Source organism: Chiloscyllium punctatum, chromosome 39 (assembly GCF_047496795.1).
Source record: "Chiloscyllium punctatum isolate Juve2018m chromosome 39, sChiPun1.3, whole genome shotgun sequence".
In the NCBI taxonomy this organism is placed as follows: domain Eukaryota; kingdom Metazoa; phylum Chordata; class Chondrichthyes; order Orectolobiformes; family Hemiscylliidae; genus Chiloscyllium; species Chiloscyllium punctatum.
This window is the reverse complement of record NC_092777.1, coordinates 36,071,077-36,096,971: the sequence shown is the minus strand read 5'-3', so window position 1 is coordinate 36,096,971 and position 25,895 is coordinate 36,071,077. Positions and strand designations below refer to the sequence as shown.

At 38.6% G+C, this 25,895-nt stretch overlaps 1 protein-coding gene across 6 annotated transcripts in view; it reads right to left on the bottom strand.

The window, feature by feature from the left end:
• The window catches only part of tnrc6c1 (trinucleotide repeat containing adaptor 6C1), a 716,497-nt gene that overhangs the window by 553,413 nt on the left and 137,189 nt on the right, over positions 1-25,895 (bottom strand). For all 6 annotated transcript variants that reach the window (XM_072558458.1, XM_072558456.1, XM_072558461.1 and 3 more), the window contains exon 4: positions 21,643-21,717. In XM_072558458.1, coding sequence (XP_072414559.1) covers positions 21,643-21,714 — 72 coding nt within the window. In that variant the 5' untranslated portion in view covers positions 21,715-21,717. The remainder of the gene's footprint in view (positions 1-21,642; positions 21,718-25,895) is intronic.

The following is a 25,895-nucleotide window of genomic DNA, read 5'->3' as shown; positions in this document are numbered from 1 at the left end:
TATCTCCTTGATGGTGGAAATTGCAGAGTCAAGAATTGAAAAGCTAACCCATGTCTCATATTATATGCATGTAGTTCCCCTCCTGCTGGCCTCATGCAATCTATTGAGCTCAGTTTCAACTGATTCTTTCCAAAGTTCCCGGTCGGTTTGATTCAAGTGCACTCAGAAGTGTTGTGTATTTTCTTCTTTCCAGTTTTCAGCCTGTTTTCAAGATTTGTCCGAAATGCATAACTGGCAGTCTCATTTTTTAAAATCAACTAATTAAAAGTCAGTAAATATTGAAAATACTCTGTTACATTCCTTCTCAGTCTGGTTACTAGGGAAACAATCTGAAATATAACGTAGCCATGAGATCAGAGTCTGCACATGGCTGGTTCAAATCTGAAGTATTGGTGCCAGATTTAAAATGACAGCTACCAGACCAGAACAAGATAAAAGTGCTCTGGATTTGTCACAGTGACCCCTGAGTTCTAGACTAACACACGTTCATACAAATCAGATTAAAGGAATTTCTTCCATGTGTATGTTTAATCAACCATCACAAGCCCATGCCAGCATTGTGTACTTAAATAGCAGTGTTTGAAATTACCAACTGCTATATCTTTTAAGCTTTGATCTAAGACATGTAGGAGTCCTTCTCCACTTCCTATCGTAAAATCCATAGTGAGTGTGAACACAATTATTAATGAACATTCATGAGGATGTTTCTATTTTAATTATCACGGGACAGGTCAAATATTATCTGATTTTTACATTCAAATGCCTGTTTTTCAGTGAATAGACATCGTAAGTAAATATTGCTTAGTATAGATTAATTCTTTGCTACTAATTATTCAGCCATTCATGCTAGAAGTCAAAGCACAGACTGAGTTTTTTCTTCAAGGAAGAGATCCAATCATACTGGAAGATGGGAAACTAGTTTCGGACAGTGTTGCGCAAATTGAGATTACAGTCGCTGATCACTTCAAAGATGTTAAAAGCCTATTATTCAACAGTGTAGTTGGCACTCTCATGGTGAATGCTGCACACAGAATTATCACTGCGAGCAGGGCTAAATTTGACACTGTGACATGTAGTGTCAAACAGCTTTCATTGTCCATGTTGTAACATAGGAGACAGCTGATGATGAAAGAGTTAAATCTAATGGTGCAGCCTCATTAATTCAAAACTTTAACATCCCATCTAAAATACATCTGTTTTAGCCTTAAATTCTGAAAACCATGGTTCAGGATTCCAATTATGCCCACAAAGAGACTGAGGAGGGTAAGTGCCCATGCCTACTATAACAATGTAGCAAACATGCGATATTGGTGAGTCTTGATCCTTATCATGCAGATGTGCTACTCATTGACTGCTGGTCATTAGGGATGTGGCAAAGTGAGATATAATGCCCTGAATTTAGTGGAGCCCACTAGAGTTGGACCTGTTGAGATTCTCCAGCTTTCCCTGTGTTTGTTTCAGATTTTGACCATCTGCAGTATTTTGTCTTTGAAGCTTATCAAGGAATCACTTAGGGGAGGCGAAGGCCTAATGGTATTATTGCTAGACCTGTTAATGTTCTCGAAACCAGGGTTCAAGTAGCAAATGGTGGAATTTGAACTTAATTAAAATCTGGAATTAAGAGTCTAATGAATACCAGAATCTATTGTTGATTGTTAGAAAAACACATATTGTTCACTAATATTCTTGAGGAAGGAAGATGCTGTACTTACCTGGGGTGACCTACATGTAACTCCAGACCCAAGTAATAACTCTTATCTGCCCTCTGGGCAATAAGGGTAAACAATAAATGTTGGACTAGCCAGTGATGCCTCATCCTGTGAATGAGAAATAGTAAAAGCCAATTGTCAATGAGCCAACTCAAATTTAGTGGTGAATCAAAGAATTAACAGGACTCACCCCTATTTGGATCTTCTAGAAAGTTGCGCTTGCATTTGATTCACCCTCTCGGTCTTGTTAGTACCAATTCTATCCACCTGAGAGGCACTCTGCTGAAGGCTATGAATCATTATCCAGAGCAGCCACTGTTTCCAGCAATATTGTCACCAGTTGCAAGCTGCCAACCTCTGACCAATCAGCATCTCTTGGGCCTGGGATGTTCGCCCTCTAGGGTTGTCAATCATACAGCTGGCCAGTTAAGTGCTTGCTGTGCATGCAAATTATGTTGGGCCTCCTGCATGGAAATGACACAGAACTCCCAACATTTCTTGAAATGGAGAAAGGATGTCTCACTGGAATTAAACTGAACTTGGGACTTCTCTGACAGCACTTAAAGACAGCCAGGAGCTCTTAAGAGGAGAAATGGATTCTGGCTTCACACATCAGGCAATCTGTTCTGATTATATAGCTTTGGCACCAAATTTCAGCGATCCTGCATTGAAGGTAATGGCTAGGAGGATTCATTAGTTCTGGGAGCAGGAGATCCTGTAGGCAGCTACTCTGCTCATAAGGTGAAGAATTTAGAGAGTATCTGTCCTTAGACCAGGAACATTCATTCACCTAATGACTGCAGCATACTTCAATAAACCTGGTTCTCAAACAAAATCAGAAATTACTGGAAAATCTCTGCAAGTCAGGCAGCAGAGTAAACAGAGTTAATGTTTTGGGTCCTCTTTCTCACACATTCACCACTGTCCTCACTGACCCACAACACATGCTATTAGTGATTCACAATAAAGCCTCTGTTCCTGAAACACGTCATAGGATTCACATGATCATGCTCTTGGCTTTCTTGGCAGCTTGGCACGGAAGGAGGAACAGCTTGTCCAGTCATACTCTTTTCCCTTTAAGGAAGGCAGCTTGCCATCCTGACAGGGCAACTTCAAGGCTGTGGTGACTGACAATACTGGTGGCAATATCATGCAGGATGTTTTTATTACTGATCATTCAGATCTCACAGAGCTTTCTATAATCTCAAAACAAAAAAACTCTGCATGACGAGCTCCACAATCATCCAGCAAGCACCAAATACTTCTCCCTCTTTAAAGAGTTGCAAATAAGAGTCATCTCAGACTCAAAGCATTAATTCTGTTTCTCTTTCCATTGGTGCTGCCAGACCTGCTGAGTCTCTCCAGCACTTTCTGTTTTTATTTCGTATTTCCAGCATCCAGAGTATTTTGCTTTTACATTTCGCTCTCTGTTCTCCTTATGCACCACAAACAAACTCTTATTTCTCACTTTCGTTTCAGATGCAGAGAAAATTGAAGCCCCTGAGTCAGTGGTTGAAAACAGTGCAGCCTTTAAGAAGAATGACTGCCATTCAATCTGTTCCTCTTAAATGGCAGTTCAGATATTGAGTCCCTGTGGACTTTACAGGCTAGATTACAGAATGTAGCTGACTGGGCAGCAGTGCAGAGAGGCTAGGGCAGGGAGATAGGATGACCCTAAATGGCAGTCACGTGAGAATGAGGTCACATACTAACTGTGCTATTGAAGGCTAAGGCTATCAGATAAGGGATTTTTACCAGAAAATGAAAAGTGTTTTAAATGTCAGCTTGGTGTCTGTTACAGATACCTGGAAGATACCCAGTTGGACTCCTCTGAGGTTAAATGTAAAACCTGTTGTAGCAGGGTCCCACAAGGAATATATGTACTACTCTTAACATCCCACACACAAATTCCTCTCAAACACCCACCCCAGTAACTTGCAATCAGCTGTCCAATGACTATAACCATTTCTATGCCTTTCAAAATCAGAAAGCTGCCTCTGGCTACCCTCTTGAAGAGGAAAATCTGTTGGTGGATACAGAGGAGGGCCGATCATTAAACACATCTGACCCTAACTGCAACTCCTGGACAAATGGCTCAAACCTCTTACCTGGGAGCTAAAGTTCCCCATCTAGTCTGGAGTTGTAACAACGTATCTAAGATGTGTGAGAAATTCAGAAAGTCCAATGGAGGGTAACTTCCTAATTGCGGGCATGAATGGTCATTGAAAATGGTGCAAACAATTGAATTCTTTGAGAGTGTGAGGGAATACATTTATCTGACTGGCACATTTCTGTGTCTTAATCATGGTCAAGTAAAATTGTGTAAATAGAAGTAACATGTTTCTTTCCTCTGTTTATAATATTCTATTTCTTCTGTTAAATGGCTTCTGGTATAGTTGTCATTTATTAATAGAATTATAAGAAAACTATCACCTTATATATCACTCGTCCAGCGATATAACATGAGCAATTTGCACAACAGGGTCATTGTGCATGATCTTGACAACAAACTCAAATCAACCAGTTAAATATCTGAGCTACAGACAAAAGGAATTTCCCATCCAAATATTCTTGTACTGAAACAATGGAAATTCATAGCATGTGATTCCAACAACCACAATTTAAAAAAAATACTTTGCTTGCTACAAATATTTTAAAATTATTATCACTTTAATGATAAACGTGACCTGTAATCTATACTTAAAAAATCTGTTTTGTGTTTTGTCACTTAGAAGGCATCAAAATTTTACAGTAAACTAACATGAAATTGCCCATGTTTTCAGAGATTAGTTATGTAAGCTTTGTGCTGCATTAAGCTCTTTTGTGAATTTCACTCAGAAAGTGTTAACAAAGCATTTACTTCTTGGTGAACAGCTGTCCCATCTGAATTGAAAAAATGAGGTTTGTGATCACTTTGACCTATAGTGAAATGGTGGGAAGCACTTCAGCCTGGTCAAACCGTTTCAGAAAGAAGGATCAGCAGGGTGGGGAATAAAAATGAATGGAGAAGACAGAAGGAATAACAGGCAAAAGACCCAGGTTAATTTCACTCTATTGTTTGGCTCGATTTCAGACGTCTTGCTTGACAGTACCCAGTGACTACAACAATGCTGCATATTTACCAGTCAATCTCATTTTTAATTCAGTGCAAGGTGGCAGCTACAGCTGCAGATTAAGGCTGCAGTACAGTTAATCAATATGCATTGTCTGCAGCTAATGTTCACTGGTAGGTTAGCTTGTTCAGTCCTGGTGATTAATTAGATGGAAATGTCAATATCCGCAACCAAGTACCTAAAGCAAAGGCCCTCAGCTGTAAAAATTAAGAACATTGCAAACACACTGAAAAATTTAATGCCCTGGATTTTGCTCTAGAAATAATGGTGTGATACTAGTGTTCATCATTATTTCTGGAGTAAATCAGACAGTAATATCTGGTGTGTATAATGGATCACTATGGAGGAGACCTTCATAGTTGAGCAGTTATCATGCTCCGTGGTAACATTCTGCATACTACACAACCTCACTATTATTAGGAATCAGAACCCAGTACATCCTATCAAACAGGAAGCTGAGGATGAGGAAACACAATATGATCTGGAAGTAGAGAGAAGGAAGGCTACTTCAGAGGCAGCCTTATGCTGTGTGTTTGGATATGGAAAAACATGAAAATTCTCAGCTACAATTTTCCATTCACCAATAGTCCCATTTATAGAAACATAGATACAGCAGAAGGTTGAAATCAGAAATAAAACAGAATGTGCTGAAAATATTCAGTGAGTCTGGCAGGAATTATGCACAGAAAAACAGAGGTAACATTTTGAGATAAATATGACTCTTATTTTGATCTAAAAGAAAGTGGAAATAGTTGGATTTTATATTATTGAAAGGGGGTCAAGGAGAAGGAAGAACAAAAAGAAAGATGTGGTTTAGCATAGAAGGCAGCAGAGATTAAATGGCAAAGATGTTGTAGAAAAAAAGGTAAACATTGTAGCAAAGAATGACTGTCAATAGTTGAATCATGATCAACACTTTCTGAAAGCAAAACCAAAATTTTTACCCTGCCATGTCAACATTTTCAATGCTTGTTCCCTCCACAATACCTTGGTTTTCCCACAAACATCACCAACACCCTCTTTGCTTCCCATGGCACTTCTCCATTCAAACACAACGGTGCAATTTTTGCTTTGCTATCTCCTCTCTCTCAAGATCTAAAGCCTAAAGTTTCCTTCCAGACATAGCAGTGATTTTAATTTGTTTTACTATATTCATTGCTCACAATGTGGCCTGCTGTACATTAGTGAGGTTGAGTGATTGGGTGTCCACTTTGCATATTATTCTATTGAATACAGCACTAAGCAGATACAATCAATATCTAATGATTAAGATATGGCCAAGAAAAAAGTGTCTGATGTTGTAGGGATGCCCTGCTCCATGAAAGAAATACATGAGAGCAAAGGTCCTCCATTTCAGAAGAGAACTTCAGGCCTCACGCCATCAGAAAGACAGCCGAGACAACTACCGTCAACACAACAAATTACTATTCTTCCATGTCTGAAGAGAACACATTTAGGGAGAAGAACAAAACCTCAAGATCATCTGAATTTGTAAAGTCAAAAACCAGGGGAGATGGGAGGGTGGTAAATGTAATTATCAAACAAATGCATGACAAACAGTCATCAGAAAGGTGATATTGCATTTGGATCTTGAAGGGTTTGAGATATTTATTACCTGATTAAATGCAGTAAGGTGGTGATGTCATGAAGACTTGGTGGGAGAGAAATCTAGGATTTTGTGAAACACAGACTGAAGGCTAGGTCCTCCTAATAGTCTTATACTGATTAAAATCGATTCTTATAGCCTGTAAATAATTGCAAAGAAGCAATAAACCTCATCTTGTTTACTCTACAAGATTTTATTCCAAAAAGTGGCTGTCATCGACACACTAAGCCAAAAACCTTACAAGATATAGATGATACAACAAATGACACGAAGGACCTACACTATTGGGCTCCATGCTAATGTTTGGAGGCAATGAACAACATGGAGAATGCAAGGGATAGGAAGAAATCATGTAGAACAGAAGGTAGCTCAAGTTTACTGTACTGACTGCAAAACTGTCTGAGTGCCTGGGTTAATCATATATTGTGATCACCAGACCCATGGGTGGAGTTTGGCTAATTTCCTCCTCTTCACGTTGCAGTTGGGACTGGTTGGGGAGATATGTTGCTGCTTGTTCTGTCCACACAAATCCTGGACCTCTGTGGAGAGTACCATACTGCTGGTACTGTCGATTTTAAAATTTCATTAAATTATTTGTGGAAAACATTTCTGTTTCAACAAATTTTAAAATGACTTCCAAGAGTTTGCATCATTTTTAAAGAGTTCTTCGATGATAAGAAATCTTGTTTCATGTGACCTGGCAGCCAATGATCTGGAAGCAGAATAGCTAGGTTAAGATTCACAAAGCTGTGTGGCCAGACACAGAAAACACAAACAAATAGTCTGTTTTGAGAAAAGAACAAAAGAGATCAGAGAAGATATATTTGAAAGAAGGCCTGTGTGTGTCTGTGTGTTTAATCTACTTGAACGGGGCACGGATTGTAATTTGAACAATTTTATTGCTACTACTTCAATTTTGCCCAAGTTGATTAGATCATTTAATGGGGTTTATGAATGGAGTCTTTGGGGCATCTCTGATAGCAGGTCCCTGTAAATTTACCTAAGGAGGATCTGCAGAAGTGTGCCATTTGGGTGAGGATCACCTCTGATGGACTTGTATGGAATGGAGGTACCATTGTAGGAGACTCAAGTAACAAATCCATGAGAGAGAAAGTGAAAGATCTTACATTCTTACTGTGGTGATTGTAATGAGGTCAGCCAGGATGGACCTCATGGAATATGAGTTGCCTGATTTGGGCTGTTAGTCTGGTCCCATCAGGGAACCCTAGCTGACAGCTATAAACAGGAGTGCCAGAGGTTCTGTTAACTCTGAGAGCTAGCTCTGAGGGAACTGAAACAATGTCAAGAACTATGCATGTGCAAATAAAGGGTGACTTTGTGATGGATAGCAGCCTCTGTGGAGTTATTTCACTTACATTCACAGTCCAGATTGTGGTCTGGATTTAGTACTGCCCACTAATGTGTTTGAAGGTGGACAGGGATCATAAAATCTAGGATCTGGCCTTCTGACCATTTTCCTGCCTGCACCCTTGACCTGACTTTTATGAAATTTTACATTGGATGGTGGGGGTACTGAACAGCCTGCATGCCTTTGGGCGTATTTAGTTATCTAAGGGCTTCATCCATCATCTGTCTTTATTTTCCTCAAAATAAAGGGTAGCAGAGACCAGGAGATCTTGGCAGCTCTTGTTGCACTGGCTACATTTGGACAAGGAGGCAACTTCTTTTGCAGGTCCTTCCACCCTTTAGGGCCACACTCCATCCAAAAATCATAATTTCCCCTTTATAATGCTTCCAGCCACTCTCTTCCCCTTGCCAGGGTCTGACTCCAGTGAAATTCCATCTCACTCACTTTGATGCCTGGCTCTAGTGATGATTTTTACTTGGGCATTTCCTATAGTTCAAGCAGTGGCGCCTGCTGTCATTTGGTGCTGTAGCAACAATGGGGCAATTCCTCGATGCAGAACACTCTGTAATGGAAGAACAGAAATTCCATCTCTGGACTATCAGTGGTGAACTGATCCATGGGGCCCAGAAAATCCAGCATATGGTACCACATGTGTGCATTCTGATATGTGAATTTTTCCTAACCTCATGAAGTAGAGTCGCAGGTAGATAGGATAGTGAAGAAGGCGCTTGGTATGCTTTCCTTTATCAGTCAGAGTATTGAGTACAGGAGTTGGGAGGTCATGTTGCGGCTGTACAGGACATTGGTTAGGACACTGCTGGAATATTTTGTGCAATTCTGGTCTCCTTCCTGTCGGAAAGATGTTGTGAAACTTGAAAGAGTTTGGAAAAGATTTGCAAGGATGTTGCCAGGGTTGGAGGATCTGAGTTACAGGAAGAGGCTGAACAGGCTGGGCCTGTTTTCCCTTGAGTGTCAGAGGCTGAGGGGTGACCTTATAGAGGTTTACAAAATTATGAGGGGCATAGATAGGATAAATAGACAAAATCTTTTCCCTGGGTTCGGAGAGTCAAGAACTAAAAGGCATAGGTTTAGGGCGAGAGGGGAAAGATACAAAAGAGACCTAAGAGGCAACTTTTTCATGCAGAGGATGGTACGTGTATGGAATGAGCTGCCAGGGGATGTGGTGGAGGCTGGTACAATTGCAACATTTAAGAGGCATTTGGATGTGTATATGAATAGGAAGGGTTTGGAGGGATATGGGGCAGGTGCTGGCAGGTGGGACTAGATTGGGTTGGGATATCTGATCAGCATGGACGGGTTGGACTGAAGCCACAGAAGCCATAATACTATTTCATACGTTTCTAAACTTGGTTTACTAGATTATCGTATTTTAATGATTGTCTCTGTATTTACGAAGAGAGGTTGTGGTAGTTCAGAGGTGGCATTCAGAAGAGTATTCACTCGCCATCAACCAACTCCTCTGGTCCCCTGAGCTTAAAGCTGTGATCCATAAAATACGCATGTCCACACAAAAAAAAAAATCTGGCATGGAAATAATATATTCATATCCAATGCACATGGATTATGTAAAATAGCATAATGTGAGACTGGAACTAATGGAGATGATTCATTCATAAAAACATGCAAATTATGTCTGAAAATATTTGCTGTATGCGAGCAAATGAAGCATTCTCATTCAAATTAGAAAACATTCCCTTTTTTATAAGTTTTTTCATTTTCAGACAGATATTTAAAGATAAATATGACTCTAGATATTAATTTGGAATTTGTGCTCATTTCTTCAGTAATTCAGGGGAAAATGTCAAACTGAGTCAATACAAACAGCAATTCAATTTAAAAGTGTTTTATGTGTCACTTAATAACTGTTTAAATGTCAAGGGTGTACTCATTTAAATGTTTTGACATTATGCTTTGATGTTTTTGACAGCTATTTTATTCCTGAACTTGTTTATTTCACCTTATATATGTTCAGAGCTACAAATTGGCATTACTGCATAAGATATCTGCATGCCTTTTTAACTGACAAGTGTTAAACCAAGTTGAAAGTTTTAAGTAAGGAGCTCAAAGAATAGGAGCTTAATCTTCTTTAGGAGTTACACTGTTGACTGTAGGCTTAATACCACTAATAATGCACAAAATATAATTTAAATCAATTTTGTATTTTTACAAAAATGGCACTGCACAGAACCTATTCGGCATTTCACAAAAAATGTCTACTTCCTCACTTTTGTGATTCCGAAAGTCAAAGGTGTCATCTGTATATTCCCTTCCCCCACAGTTTCTACCTCCTTTCAAGGCAATCAAAATGGATAAATTTAGACAACCTACTATCAGTGTGAATGATTAATAGGAATTGATGTCAATGAGGACAGCCAAATTTAAGAAATACAATATAATAAATATCAAAAGTATGCTTAAATGAAGGAAAGCCATTACAATATATTCTGCAGCTTGGTGAAGTAAACAATGATTGTGGTTTAAATAAAAAATACATCTATCCAACTGATTGCTTTGCACATACTGGTGCCGAAACAAAATTAATCTTTTGTCTTAATGGATGCTCTACTGCATTTGTATGCTGAAGTTTTCTCAATGAAATTATGTTGATCTTCATTACGCTTTATCTAATCACCACTTTTCCCAGTTTTATCCCTTGTTATATTCACAGCTTACAGCTGCCTCATTCAAAACCATCTGTTTTAACATGTGTAATTTATTTCACCATTTAATTAATTGTTTTATATCGGCATCTTCTTGGAATTAACTTTTCAAATATGAGTTACTGCAGTTTTAATGTTGTCATAATGCCAACAGGGGAAAACTAACACTATTTTGTTGATGTTTATAATGAATTCATTCAAAAGGTTCCACTGGGACATATTAAGTCATAATAATTAATCTAAATTACTAATGGGGGTTTGTTCTGATTTTTGATGAGAAAAATCATTTACAAAGAAGATTCGAAATGAGCAAGAAATCGCAGGAGGTGCTACTTTAATTGAATTTAGAATGGATAATCTCCCGCTAGTAACATTTAATGCTATGAGCTCGAAATACATTGACAGTAGAAGGAAATTTCTTTCAGCTGTACATTAATAAAGAAAGAAGTACATTATATTTCATTTATTAAAATAATTACAATTGCTTGCAGTTAACCATACCATATGATTAGCATCATCTGTACTTATCATAGGTGTTTAGTGCATGCAAATTGAATGCACAGCATGTTGACAGTTTCATTATAACATTTCACTAATATTCACTTTACCTGGAAGCTTGCTAGGAATTTTAAAATCATTGTGTCGGTTATAAAAAAATCAATAAAGTTTACCTTTCTAAAATATTGCCTCTCCCACCAATTCTCTGTCTTCCTTTGACGATTTTAGATCCTCGTTGGCTACAAGTCCATGAGCCTGGATTGTGTTCCAGTATCCAGTCATTATGGACCAATAGCAAGACCAGGCATGTTGCTGGATTAAGCAATCTCAAAAGCCCAACCTTTCCTGACCTCACCATTGTGTAATTTCAGCAAGGGTTATTGGATGGTAATCAAGAGGTGGGAATCTAATTTTCCCGAACCAACACCAATTATTATTATACAATTATAAATATACTCTGTAAATACAACTGGGAAATTTTGTACCAAAAATCTTTACTCAGTCATGCAACAGACCATGAATGGACAGAAACAGTACAACAAAAAACTAGAATTGCAGAAAAACCTAGATAAACTTACCCAAAGTAACAACACTGACAACACAGAAGCATGGATAAAAAATTTATTGGACCAACCCTTAACAGACACTGAAAAAGGATTAAAGTACAACTTCCAGGATGCAGACAAGAAAGATTTCTTAGCAGTTTTAGAAACAACACTGAAAGACAACGAACTCACAGAACAAACTATCAGACAGGTAGTCGCACCAAAGTTAAGCAGAAAAAAAGGATGGAAACACACTCTATATACAAGAAAGGAAAGCACTAGAAAGACTAAAAAAAGACAAAAACATTGTTATTCCACCTGCAGACAAAAGACGCTTGACAGTCATTTTAAATCAAAGGGACTACATTGAAAAAGCGAACGCACTATTTGCAGATACCGACACTTACCAACAAGTGGTGATAGGCCGACCCCACAACTAGAGAACCGAATCACAGCCCTATTCAAAAAAATTCAGAAATCTTGAGAAGTAAATAAGACTGATATCCAAAAAATGAAACCAGACGGATGCAACACACCATTCTTCCATGGATTACCCAAAAATCACAAACCAGGAGCCCCCTCAGACTCATAGTCTCACTACCTGGAATGCCAGCTTACAGACTGGCCAAGGAGCCAATTGAACCAAAGACTAAAACACTTAGTAGAAGACTTCTGCCATTCCATCCACTTCACCCAAGAAATCCTGAAGACCATCAAAGACACTAAGACAGAAGAGAATGAAATAATGGTCTCCTTTGATGTAACAGCCCTGTTCACATCAATCAACATCAACCTGGCCAAAGAAACACTGACTACGCTATTAAAAGACCCAAAGACACATACACCAAACACCACCAACTTCATCAGCAAGGACATTGTCATCAAACTAATGGACCTATGCCTTACCATCCACTTCACCTTCAACAACAAAACCTACAGACAAACCAACAGAATACCCATGGGATTTCCGATATTATGGTTCTTAGCAGAGATAGTAATGCAGAGACTTGAACAAACAGCTCTGCCAACCATTCAACCCAAACTTTGGCTCCGCTATGAGGATTACACCTTTGTCATCACTAATTGAAACAACTTAGAGGAACCCTTCAAGATCATCAATAATACCCTTATGGGCATAAAATTCACTAAAGAGGAGGAAAACAACACAAACTGCCATTCCTAGATGTCACAGTAGAGTGAACAGCCAATGGGGAACATCAAACCAGCACAGGAAAACAACACATACGAACCAAAAATTGAACTACAAAAGCAATCATCCCAACATCCATAAACGAAGCTGCATCAGAACATTATTTCCACTGCAGCACAGAGGAACTATGCAGTGTAGAGGAAAATCACCTATAAAGTGTATTCAAAAAGAATGGGTACCCAATGCACACAGTCCACTAATTTGTCAGCAACAAACCCAAACAAGCAGACAAAATGCGTTCAGAAACCCTAGCCACGCTCCCCTACATCAAAAACATCTCGGAAATGATTGTCAGATTATTCAGACTCCTTTGCATCATGGTAGCCCACAAACCCACCAACACACTAAAACAACAGCTAATGAACTTGAAAGACCCTATACAGACAACAAGCAAAACTAATGTCATTTACAAAGTACAGTGCAAGAACTGTAACAAACACTACTTCAGACAAGCAGGCAGAAAACTAGCCATCAGGGTATATAAACATCAACTAGCCACAAAATGACATGACCCTCTCTCACTAGTATCCTTACATACAGATAAGGAAGAATACCACTTCAACTGGGACAACACATTCATCCTAGAACAAGCCAGACAGAGACATACATGAGAATTCCTAAAAGCATGGCATTCCAACAGAAACTCTGTCAACAAACACATTGACTTGGACCCTACTTACCATCCTCTAAGGCAAACAACTGGAAATGACATTGCCACATGAAATGGCATAATTACAGGAAATGACATCACCAGCCATCACCAAACATGTAAAAAGAAAGCAGGAATCATCAGGAGGGCTTTGTCTGGAGGCTCACTGAAGATGTTACCTAGTATGGTGATGAAACGTCGGAAAATGAACCTTCCAGCTTAGCAAGCAAACCTACATCCAGAACCTCAACATAAGCTACAAATCTTCTCAAAACTCAATAATTATACAGCTTCAGATGAAATCAGTTTATGCAGCATGAGTCAAATGTGGAAACTGAAACTATCCCTGATTCCTCTGGCTGAGCCCCTGACTGGATCACTTGGCCAGGAATGGAGCAAAGATAAACTGTTAAAATGAATTGTGGTATGAAAAATGCACAGTTTTTGGTTTGTTCTATATCTACAGATACGAAAAGCAAAACTATTGGAATAAAAATAACACACTTTAGAGTGTTTTGGAAATTGGGAGAAAGTTATCAAAACCGCATACCTATTTTCTGATAAAAAGCCTGCATTATAATATTTTATTTAGTTCAAATGAACAGACATTTCTGAACGAAATATAATAATTTGACTTATAAAACAGCCCTGAAATACATACAGAACAACATCGATTATCTGAGGTGTATTTTGTTAGGATAACTAATTGTTTGGATAATTGTTTGTTCAGATAACGGATAACATTTTTACGGGACCTTGAGATCTTGATCGGATAATCCGAAATTCAGATTATTGACATTTGGATAACCAAGGTTGTTATGTATATACAAGAATGATTTGTTGAAACCGTGTTCTTCTAGGAGACCTTTTCCATAAGGAATGAGAACTGTGAATTTACTTCACCAAGCTTTATGTTCACTTTAACTGATGGAAAACTGTGAAAATAATATATAAAGTCCCCTCACGTGATATTGGTAGGCAAAGCTTCTTGTGAAGGCTGGAATTTTGTAAAATCAGTTCTTACATATAATCAATTTTCAAAGATGAGGAGAAATAAATGTTATGTAAAAAAGATCATGGTGATGCAGGAAGATGAAAGGTAATGGCTGGATCAGAAGGAAAGGTTACTCCAAAGAAAACTGTTGAGGCAAAGAAAAGCTTAAACCAATGGCAATTTGCAGGTTTTACTATATAGATTGTTACAGGGCTACAGTAGATGTTAAAGGGATTGGAGTAGCTGTTGAATAGGACAGGAAGTTCAAGGGACATTTATGATGAAGTGATAGAGTCCCTCTCTCAGAGCCAGGAACCCTAGGTTCAAGTTGTACTTGTTTCAGAGATTTTAATAATGATTAATAACATCTATGAGCAGGTTGGTTAGAAAATTGCTCCAACAAGAATTTAAAATTACTAGAGAGAATAGCATAATGAGGAGCTTATTAAAAGTCAATCAGAATTGGACTTCTAAATTCTAAAAAAAATCTTAATCTTAATCTTAAAAAAATTCTCTCAATCAGCTTCCACCAAGTGAGGTACAAATACCTTTCTAATGAATGAATTACAAGTTGGCTGCAGAGTGGAAGTGGGAATTCAAAGTACACAGACTGGCAAAATATTTCAAGAAACGGTTGGAGGCAATGGATACTGCAATGGCTATAGGCCCTGAAAACATTCTGGCAACAGTATTGAAGACTTGCATTCCAGAACTTGTTGCTTTCCTTGCTAAGCTCTTCCAGTATAGTTTCAACATGGACATCTACCTGACAATATGGAGAATTGGCCAGTTATGCCCTGTATACAAAAACCAGGACAAATCCAACTCAGCCAATTACCGCCTTATCAGTCTACTCACAACCATCAGTAAAGTGATGCAAGTATCATGAACAGTGCAATCAAGCAGCACCTGCTAGGCAGTATCTTGCTCAGGGATGTCCAGTTTTGGTTCCATCAGGACCATTCAGCCGCTCATCTCATTACAGCCTTAGTTTAAACATGGTCAAAGTAATTCCAGAGGTAAGTTAGGTGACATCCTTTGACATTAAGGCTGCATTCAACCAAGTGTGGCATCAAGAAGTCTTGGCAAAATTGAAATCTGTTGGTATCAGAAGGCAAACTCTCCACTGGTTGGGGTTGCACATGATACTTAGGAATATGGCATTGTTGTTGGAGTCAGTCATCTTAGCTGCAGGACATCTCTGCAGTAGATTTTCAGGGTAGTGCCTAGGTCCAACCATTCTCAGCTGCATCATCAATGACCTTCCCTCCATCAAAGTCAGAAGTGGGGATGTTCGCCTATAATTAAATAATGTTCAGCATCATTCAAGACTTCTCAAGTACTGAAGCTATCCATGTTGAAAGGCAAGAAGGTTAGGACAATATCCAGGTTTGGTATGACAAGTAGCAAGTAACATTCATGCTACACAAATGCCAAGCAATCACCATCTAACCACTACCACTTGACATTCAATGATATTACCATTACTGAAACCCTACTATTAACATCTTTGGAATTACCACTGACCAGAAATTCAATTGGATTTGCCACATAAACACAATGGCTACAAAAGCAGGTCAGAGGTTAGGAATACTCACTTCCTGACTTCTCAAAGTTCATTATCTACAAGGCACAGGTCAGGAGTGTGGTTGAACGCTCCTCACTTGTCTGAATGTGTACACCTCCAACAGCATTCATAGAATCACAAAGTCATAGAATCTGAATAGCGTGACATTGATTCCACACCAACCCTCCAACAAGCATCACATCCAGACCCACCTCCCTATCCTGTCCCTCTAACACTGCATTTGTCATGGCTAATCCACATAGCCGACACATCCCTGGACACTATGAGTAATTTAGGATAGCTAATCCACTGAGCTGGATTACAGGACAAAGCAGCTCTCTTGATTTGCAGCATACCCCCAAGAATTCATTTCCTCCACCAATGACACTCAGTAACAGCAATGTGCACTATCTACAAGATGCATTGAAGAAATTTAAACAGCATCTACCAATCCACAACCACTTCCATCTTGGGGAATAAGGGCAGCAGATATGTGGGAACATCTCCACCTGCAAGTTTCCCTCCAAGCCATTCACCATCCCGACTTGCAAATATATCGCTGTTTCTTCAGTGTCACTGTGTCAAAATCCTGGAATTCCCTCCCTAAGGGCATTGTGGGCAACCTACAGCAGGTGGACTGCAGCAGTTCATGAAGGCCGCTCATCATCACCTTCTCAAGAGCAACCAGGAACAGGAAATAAATGTTGTGCTCACATTCCATGAGTGAATTCTAAAAGCTCTGGTATTCCATGAAGATCAGTTCTGGGACCACTGCTGATGACTATTTACAGATGCAATTCAGATTTGAGAAATGATTTTCAATTGAAAATTTTGTAAATGGCATCAAATAGAGAGTTGGGGTGAGGATGGAGTGCTGCCGGTATGATAGAGGAAAACTGTGACAAAATACACATCAGTAATAGATAAAAATTGCAGTAAATGACAAATAAACTGTGAAATAGTCCTGGTCATGTCATTACAGGAAGGGTGCAATTGCACTGGAACAGGTTAAAAGGAGAATCACCAGGATGCTGCCTGGGATGGAAAATTTAAGTGATGTGGAAAGGTTAGATAGGCTTGTGTTGTTTTACTTGAAGCAGGGAAGATTGAGAGGGCAATCTGATTGAGGTGTACAAGATTGTAAGAAGCATGGATAGTGTGGATCAGGAGGAGATGCTCCCCTTGGTCGAAGGGTCAGTCCTGAGGTGACATAGGTTCAGGTGAGGGGCAGGAGGTTTTGGGGAAATTTGAGGAAAACATTTTTACCTTGATGGTGGTGACAGTCTGGAATGCATTGTCTGGGAAGGTAGTAGAAACACGTTGCCTCACATCCTTTAAAAGTACCGGGATGAGCACTGAGTACATCGTAACATTCAGGCTATGGGCCAAATGCCAGTAAGTGGGATTAGGTTGAAGGTCAGGTGTTTTTCATTTGTTGGTGCAAACTCAATGGGCCAAAGGATCTCTTCTGCACTGTATGATTCCATGAACTTTAGATTAGATTAGATTACTTACAGTGTGGAAACAGGCCCTTCGGCCCAACAAGTCCACATCGCCCCGCCGAAGCGCAACCCACCCATACCCCTACATCTACATCTACTCCTTACCTAACACTACGGGCAATTCAGCATGGCCAATTCACCTGACCTGCACATCTTTGGACTGTGGGAGGAAACCGGAGCACCCGGAGGAAACTCACGCAGACATGGGGAGAATGTGCAAACTCCACACAGTCAGTCGCCTGAGGCGGGAATTGAACCCGGGTCTCTGGCGCTGTGAGGCAGCGGCAGCAGTGCTAACCACTGTGCCACCGTGCCGCCCACTAACTTTAGCACAAGTAGAAACCATATGGAGGCCATACACTTATAAAAAATATACAGAAAGGAACCCCTTACATTCAATGTCATTGCCATCACTAAATCCTCCTCCCACATCCACCACATGAACAATATCCTAGAGAGTGCCATTGACAAGAAACCTAACTGCCACACAAGTTCTGTGACTAGAAGAACAAGTTCATATGTTGGGAATTCTGCAGAGACAATCCCAATTCCTGTCTCCCACTATCATCCACAATGAACAAACTAGGAGAATGTTGGAATAATTTTCATTTTCATGGATGAGTGCAGCTCCATCAAAACAAATGAAACTCAATACCAATCTGCTTGATTGGCATGCACTTCAAATCAAACATTCATAGCCTCTGCCAGACACTGATCATGACTATCATTTGAACCATAAACAAATTGCACAGGTTCAATTTGCCAAAGTTCCTTCTGTACAACATGGCAGCGAATCCTTCTGTTGATTAAACCAACAGTCAGAAAAGCTCACCTCACCTCATAATCGGTTAAAATATAGTGACAGAGAACTCCCAAATTCCACTGTCTAAAGAAAATAAAGAAATAAGTGAACATTAAAGAACAACTATGCACAACTCTCGGCCTTCCTTTCTCTTAACTGCTTATTATCTGCCTCCAACTCTACAAAAAACACTTATTAAAATTACATCAACTTAATTTCAAAACAATACAGTGGCTGTCATCTCAGCATCTTTCTTCTTCCAGTTGAAGATCTTCACAGGTTAGCTGCTTTGTGTTTCCTGTGAAAATGTTTCAAAAGAAAAGGTAGCTTTGATAGGGAGGGGTTCAAATAGCAGTTGCTCTTTCAATGACAGTTGCTCTGTCTGACTTTCAAACTGCCTGCCTTTATTATATCCCCAACATTGGGTCATTTCATTAGTTCAATGTTGGCAAAAAAAAAATTCGAACTCAATTGGATTAGTATCCTGGGGCATAATATAAACTGATTGACTAAATTTGAATTGCCAGAACATCAACCAATTCAGGTATCCATTTCATACCCAAATGCAACATATTTTCAATTTTCCAGGACACTCTGGGACTGCTAGTCAGTCATATGACTTGTGATTGTATGCTCTCAATGCAAAACAGTATTCATTCTCTCTTACAGGTACAGTATATGCCTTCAACATCATAACACTTTTCAAGCACATAATCTGTGCCACAAGAAAAACAAGGGCCACAGGTATCACCTATAAATTGCCTTTCAAGTCACACACCTTTCTGACTGAAAATATGCCACTAAACCTCCTCTATCCTCATTCAAGCTCATGGAATTCTCTCTCTAACAGTATCGTATGTATACCTTCATCACACAGCTTACAGGGTTTCGAGAAAGTAGTTCACCACAACCTTCTCAAAGATAAATAGGAATGGTTAACAAATGCAAACCTTCCTAGCAACCCCCATATCATATGAATGGATGGAAAATGGTTAAAAAATGGACAGAGCTAGGGTACAGATAAATTATCAAAATTCATAATGCAAGGTAATAAGACCATTAAGAAATTGTGGGGATTGGAGTGGGTACCTTTGCTGTTTGTGGTAATATAAATGGTATATGTAAATGTGGTATATACAAATATATTAAACACAGAAGTGTTGATTAGTAAGTTCGTGGATGTTATGAAAATTTGTTGGGTAGTATTTGGTGAGGTGCATAGCCTTAAATTATGGGAGGATTTGGATGCGCTGGTCAAATGGGCTGATTGATGGCAAATGGAATTCAATTTGGATAAATGTGAAATTATGCACTTGGACAGGACAATTAAGGCAAGGGAATACATGATGAATGGTAGGACCCTGGAAAGCATCGAGGATTAGAAGGAACTTGGTGTGAATATTACCTGGTCCCTTAAGGTAGTGGGAACAGTCGATAAAGTGATTAATTAGAAGGCATATGGGATACATGTCTCTATTGCTTGAGTTGTAGAATTGCAGAGCAGGGACGTAATGCTGGAACTGGACAAAAAATTATTTAAGCCAGTTCTCGAATTCACATTATAGGAGCAAACAGATTGTGCAGGAGAGGATATACCAAGATGTTGCTTGGGCCATTTTTGTTATGAAGCAAGATTGGATCGACTGGGGTTGTTTTCTTTGGAGCAGAGGAGAGGGGACATGCTTGAGGTGTGTCTAATTATAAGGGGCATAGACAGTTAACTAGGAAGGTGGAGGGATCAATGAATGAGAGCATACATTTAAGGTAAGGGGCAGTAGGTGTAGGGGAGATGTGAGGAAAGACTTTTTAACCCAGAGGGCGATGGAATTCTGGAACTCACTGCCTGCATGGGCTATAGGCCAAGTGACGGAAAATGGGATTAGAATAATTAGATGGTTGTTTTGGACTGGCACAGACTCAATAGACCAAAGGGCCTTTTCTGTACTATAGACCTCTGTAACTCTATAAACCAAACATTGTACTGAGATTAATTTCTAGCACAACAATACTGAAAAGCAGAATTCCTATACTATCACATCTCCTTTAAAGACCATAACTGAAGGAAATGAAGGAAGTGCAAAATAGGTTTATAAGAATAATACAATCTGAGAACTTATAATGAAATGGAAAAATGGATCTGACTGAGGTTGTGTTCTCAAGAAAAGAGAACACTGAAGGGTTTCCTGATTACTATCCTTAAGTTAATGAAAAGATTTGATGAGATAGATATTGAGAGTGTAATCTTGTGGTGCAGTGAGAAGCTCTGGTTTCAAGTTCCACTTCAAGACTTGATAGCTGTGCATGTTGTGTTCATAATTAATAATAATGCATCATTCATAATGAAAAAAACATGAAGTTTTTAGGATGAATCATTTTCTTGAACATCCTTAAACATGTATTACAGGAACATGGTTTTATAATTGAGTGATAGCTGGGAAATATATTTGAAAGTCGTTATAATTCTAACCTTGGCTACAATATTCAAAATTGAACTCAAAAGCTGGGAAGATTGTAAGTACATAGTTAGTGATAGAGAAACTTTCAAGAAAATGAATTCTTTCTTCTGTCATTAACATATCATTACCTGTTTCTGAGAGGAAGAAGTTTTACAATATAAAGAAAATATTTCTTTCATAAATTATGACAGAATTGAAATGAATTGATTTGATTAAATTTCCTTAACATATAAAATAATCATGCAATCTTTGCAGACTGCAAAATACCTGAAAATGTATACAAACCAGTATTTTCCAGGCAAAATTCCAGAATCCTAGAAAATATGTTTTAATGCCTTTAGCATGTGTTACCCCTTTAATTTCCTCCAGTATTGGTGAATAAAATTGGGTGTACTTATATCTCACATTTCAAGTCAATGTCCCACTGTACTTTCATTATAAGTATATGTCATTCAAGATCATTAAGTTGTCAAGCTTGTTTGAACAGCCTATTTTTGCAAGTTTCTCAAATTAATATGCATTGCTCCCAAATTTCATATTGGCATATGTATTAGTCTCTGTCAATAAAATACCATAAAACAAAATATCTCCATGGCAATGAGGTGCTGTGATCAAGAATGAAGCAAATGCCAGATACAGTACCGAAAAGCATAGATTTTCATTGCTTACCCCAGTGTTCCAACTGGTAATGAAGAAATCGCTTACTCACATTGAACTGTCAATATTTTATATTAAAATACTTTAAAAAAAATTCAGATTCAGAACCACATTGAAAATTAGGAAAACAAATTTCTTGAGAGTGCAAACTGACCAGCAGCAGATCTTTCTCCAGGACTGTTCGTGATTATTACTTTTTACTAATTATCCTAATGCACAGCAACAGTGGTGGACCACATACAAAATCAATTTCAATCTTTTGGGTTGGAGAAATAAATTCTTACCACTTTTGTCTTGTCAACAGATTCCTTCTCTTCTTTGGCCTTTTTCCTTTGATCATGTGAAATTTCTTCCATTTCCTGTCCCAAATAATAAGGCATAATTTAACAAAAAATGTTCATGAACAGGAAATATATTACTAGTTGGTCTTTTTGTATGTTTTGTCATTTAAATGATACAAGATCATGTTTAGAATATGAAAACAACTCAAACAATTTGGATTTGCATTAACTGTTGCCATCTGATGTAATTTATCAGTTATTTGCAGATTTGAAACATTTTCATAATGTTGTAGGCTAAGACCAAGAAGAACCTTGAAGAAACGATTGAGTTAACATGGAGTTCATGCTGGCACTGAATGGCAGAACAGTGTTAAGGGTCCAGAAGTTTACTCCTGTTCTTATAAAGTTGCATTAAATATCACTTACGTCCTGTTGATTCCGTGGGCAGAGTTTCTGATTAGGGGCCAAGACCCTGAGCTAGAGTTCAAATTCAGGACCCAAACCGCACCATGTCAGGAATACTTACCTGACAGTGATTTTTTTTTTTGGTATTGGTAAATTAATGACCAGAGGGTGTGCTGGCTGTCCAATTAAGGAAGGTGGGTGGCTTTAGAAGCCGGATGGTCAATGAGAAGCTCTCTAGCACTAAAGGAGCTGTGGCCTACAGTTTCAGGTAAGAATGAAAAACCAGGGCTCCACCATTTCTTAGTAAGACCATAATACACAGGAGCATTCAGTCCATGGAGTCTGCTCTGCCATTCAATGAGATCATTGCTGATTCAGTAATTTTCGACTCCAATCTCCTGCCTTTTCCCTATATCCCTTGCTTCCCTTGCTAAGTAAAAATCTGTCTATTTCAGCCTTGATTATACTTAATGTCCCAGCTTCATCAGTCCACTGCAGTAAAGAATTCTGCAGATTCAGATCCCTCAGAGTTGAACTTTCTCCTCATCCCTGTTTTAAAAGTGCAATCCCTGAACCTCTGAGATTATGCTGTCTGATCCTAGATTTTCCTGCAAAGGGAAACAACTTCTCTGTATTTACACTGTCAAGCTTCCCAAGAATCATACAGAACCAAAAAGAAATGCCCTTAGCTGGAAGACCAAGTAAATATGTCAGCTGCATCTGTGGAAGGGTGGGGTTTGGTTGTGGTGGGCATAAAAGCTATCTTGGCATCTAGCCCACTGGTCTACCACTGGGATGTTGCTTCCAGGCATCTGCCATACTACTAACCCCACAGAAGGTTGACTGTAAAGTGGCCTTATTAGCCAGATAATTGAGTTAACAAGCTTTCCACCACTCATAGATAATGGTCTGGAGTTGGAAGCATGGCTGGGAAGCAAAATACTGGCCAGTGTCAGGAAATTCCATGCTCTCCACGTTCATTCCTGCTCTCCCATACAGACCCATATGTTTGAACTGTTGCACAAAGGGGAAAACTCATAGCAGATCAAATTACTATATAGGTGGATGACTGTGTTCATTGTAATGCTTCAGTCATCGAGGGAAATTAAAATTCAGTATATAATTTTCACATTATCATTAGAACATCTGGTTGCAAGGTATCACAATCCTTTATTGTGGTTCAGATGCTTCAAATTATAAGTATTAGATATACCATGACCTTTAATTTACCCTAGAAATATCTACACAGTCTATTAACAGTTTAAATTCTGGATAGATTTCTTTTCATCCCTGAAAAAAATTGCCAAGGTGGCTGAGAATTTCTGGCAACAATTTAAAACCTACATACATTTTAAACTATCAGAATCTCACTTTATCTGCTGTTGGTCAGTGATAGTGACAAATATATTGTGCTATTTAAAGCATTACATTTCCACTAAACATTTCATGGTAATACAGGACAGTGAAAATATTTCTAATGCAACAGCCCCTAGGTGGCATCATTGTGCTACAATTTTTTTAAAAATTGAAAACAATTAAAATATTAAATTCATATATTGTGCAGAAAGAATTAAATTGGGCAGCTAATGGTGTATGGAAAACTCACCACTCAGAATGACAGGCCAGTAACTCATGAATGGCACCAATGCAAATTAGTTACCACATCCAATGTCTTTCAGTTTACATTTCCGACACCAGTTTTTGCCATCTCACATCCTTTACAATGAAATTCAAATCAAGAGAAGCTACAGAGGATTTTACAATGCCTACCTGCTGTTAAATATAATGAGATTATTTTTTGAACATGACTTTCCTATAGCAGGTTTTGGGCTCACATACAGTCTGGTGAATAAAGGACGCTTCTTAAATAGCTTAAAGACATTGTACAGTAAACAGCGCAATCTTCCACAGACACAAGCTTCCAGCTCACACCATCTCTCAACACATCCACTGTCAATCATCGACCACACTACATTACCAAACATGGAATGGATGCACGCACATGGAAAACCAGGCTTCAATCTGAATAGAAAACCCATTATTTCTGTTGCTGTGAGACGTGAGATGATATTACGTGATATATTAAAAACTGTTTGCTTTATAAATCAGAATGAATACCAGTTGCTTTAGTTTGACTGGATAGACAGCAGGTGATAAAGCCTTGCATTTTAACGACAGAATTTAAATTTGAAAGTGGGACTGGAAGCAATTTAATAATAGCTGCAGTCAGTCTTCAATAAACTCCATTCTGAGTTAAGTGTTCACCAGCTGACAGAAGCACTTGGCTATCTCTTTGTACTTCAGTCAACTCTCCATTCACTGGTTAAGAAAGCACTGGAAGGTTCGATCAGCACACATAGCTTGGCAGTCAATCCTGTGGGGACTGTAGAAATATAACCCCTGAAATGTGACTGGTCAAGGTGAATAATCCAGGTGGTGATAAATGGATACCCTGAAGCATAACACAATTTCTGCCACATGCATAAGAGACATTTTTATGGGATTTTCCTTTCTTTTTTGAAAGTTGAACCTGTAGTTATTTTCTGCCCTGATGTGAATTTGTCACAGTGAAAGCTTCGCAGTATATATGAAAGCAGGGGTGAAAAGGCTAAAAGTGCACCTTTAGTCCAAAGTGTATGGGAGTATTAAATTTTAAAGATTTTATTTCCAATCAGCACACTGTTTAAACTACTGAAATATGGATATTGAATGAGGAGCCATTTTAAGATCCTGCCAAATTTCGAACAAGTTTATTGAAGAAGAAACAAAAATATAATTTCTGAAAATGGGTCATAGACAAATAGCGAGAAGTGAATGAGAAATTAATAGAAAAATGAGTTCAAACTAAGAATTAAGGTAAAGAAAGATTAAAGTTTGAATCTCAGGCTGATAGATTTACATTTGTACAGTACTTCACCGTACCTCTCGAAAAGTCTCAAGATGTTTCCATATGCAGTTAAGTGCTTTAAAAGCAATTGTTGTATTTATATACTGCTTTTCACAACTTCAGAGACTCCTAAATGGATTTTCATCCAAAAAAGTATCTTCTTGACTTATCGTAATAGTAATGCAAGAAACATAGAAACCAATTTGCACTCAGTAAGCTCCCACAAACAGTGACATAAATGATCATATAATTTGTTTAAAGGACAGCAATTGAGGGATAAATATTATAGATGAACACAACAGCAATTTTGCTGAATGTAAGTCTACCTAAACATTACTGGGACAATGATTGGTTAAGGGAGGAATGTTGATCGGTTTTCTCATTTTTGGGATTTTTAATACCCCTTGAACTATTGCAAGAAGTGTCAGTTCAAAATTTTCTCAATACCACCATCACAGCTTCACAATGTCAGTAATTTCTGACTAAAAACAAAATCACACAACACTGGGTTATAGCCCAAAAGGTTTATTTAGAATTACTAGCTTTCAGAGCGCTGTACCTTCATCAGGTAACTGTGGAGCACCGCTGTGAAACAAAGAGAGGATAGCAAAAGCAGGAGGCATTGAGTATGGGAGAGAGTGGAGATGGTAGACAATGACTAAATGGTTAATCAGGATGAAACAACTATGAGTAGCAGAAAGCTGTAGCAGGTGTTTTGACAGGGTGATTGAAAATGGAAAAGGGTAAGAAGAAATAAACAGATGTTTTTCTTCTGTCCTCATTCTAGAGGGTACAAAATCACTCCAGAAATTGTTACAAATCAGATGGTGGAAGGAATGAGTAACTTCACAAAATTAGAATCTCCAGGAAGTGGTACTAAGCAAACTGATGGATGATAGGATGACAATTGTCTGGATCCAGATGGGCGTGAAGACATAGATAATAAATGAGTTGAAGGCACAAC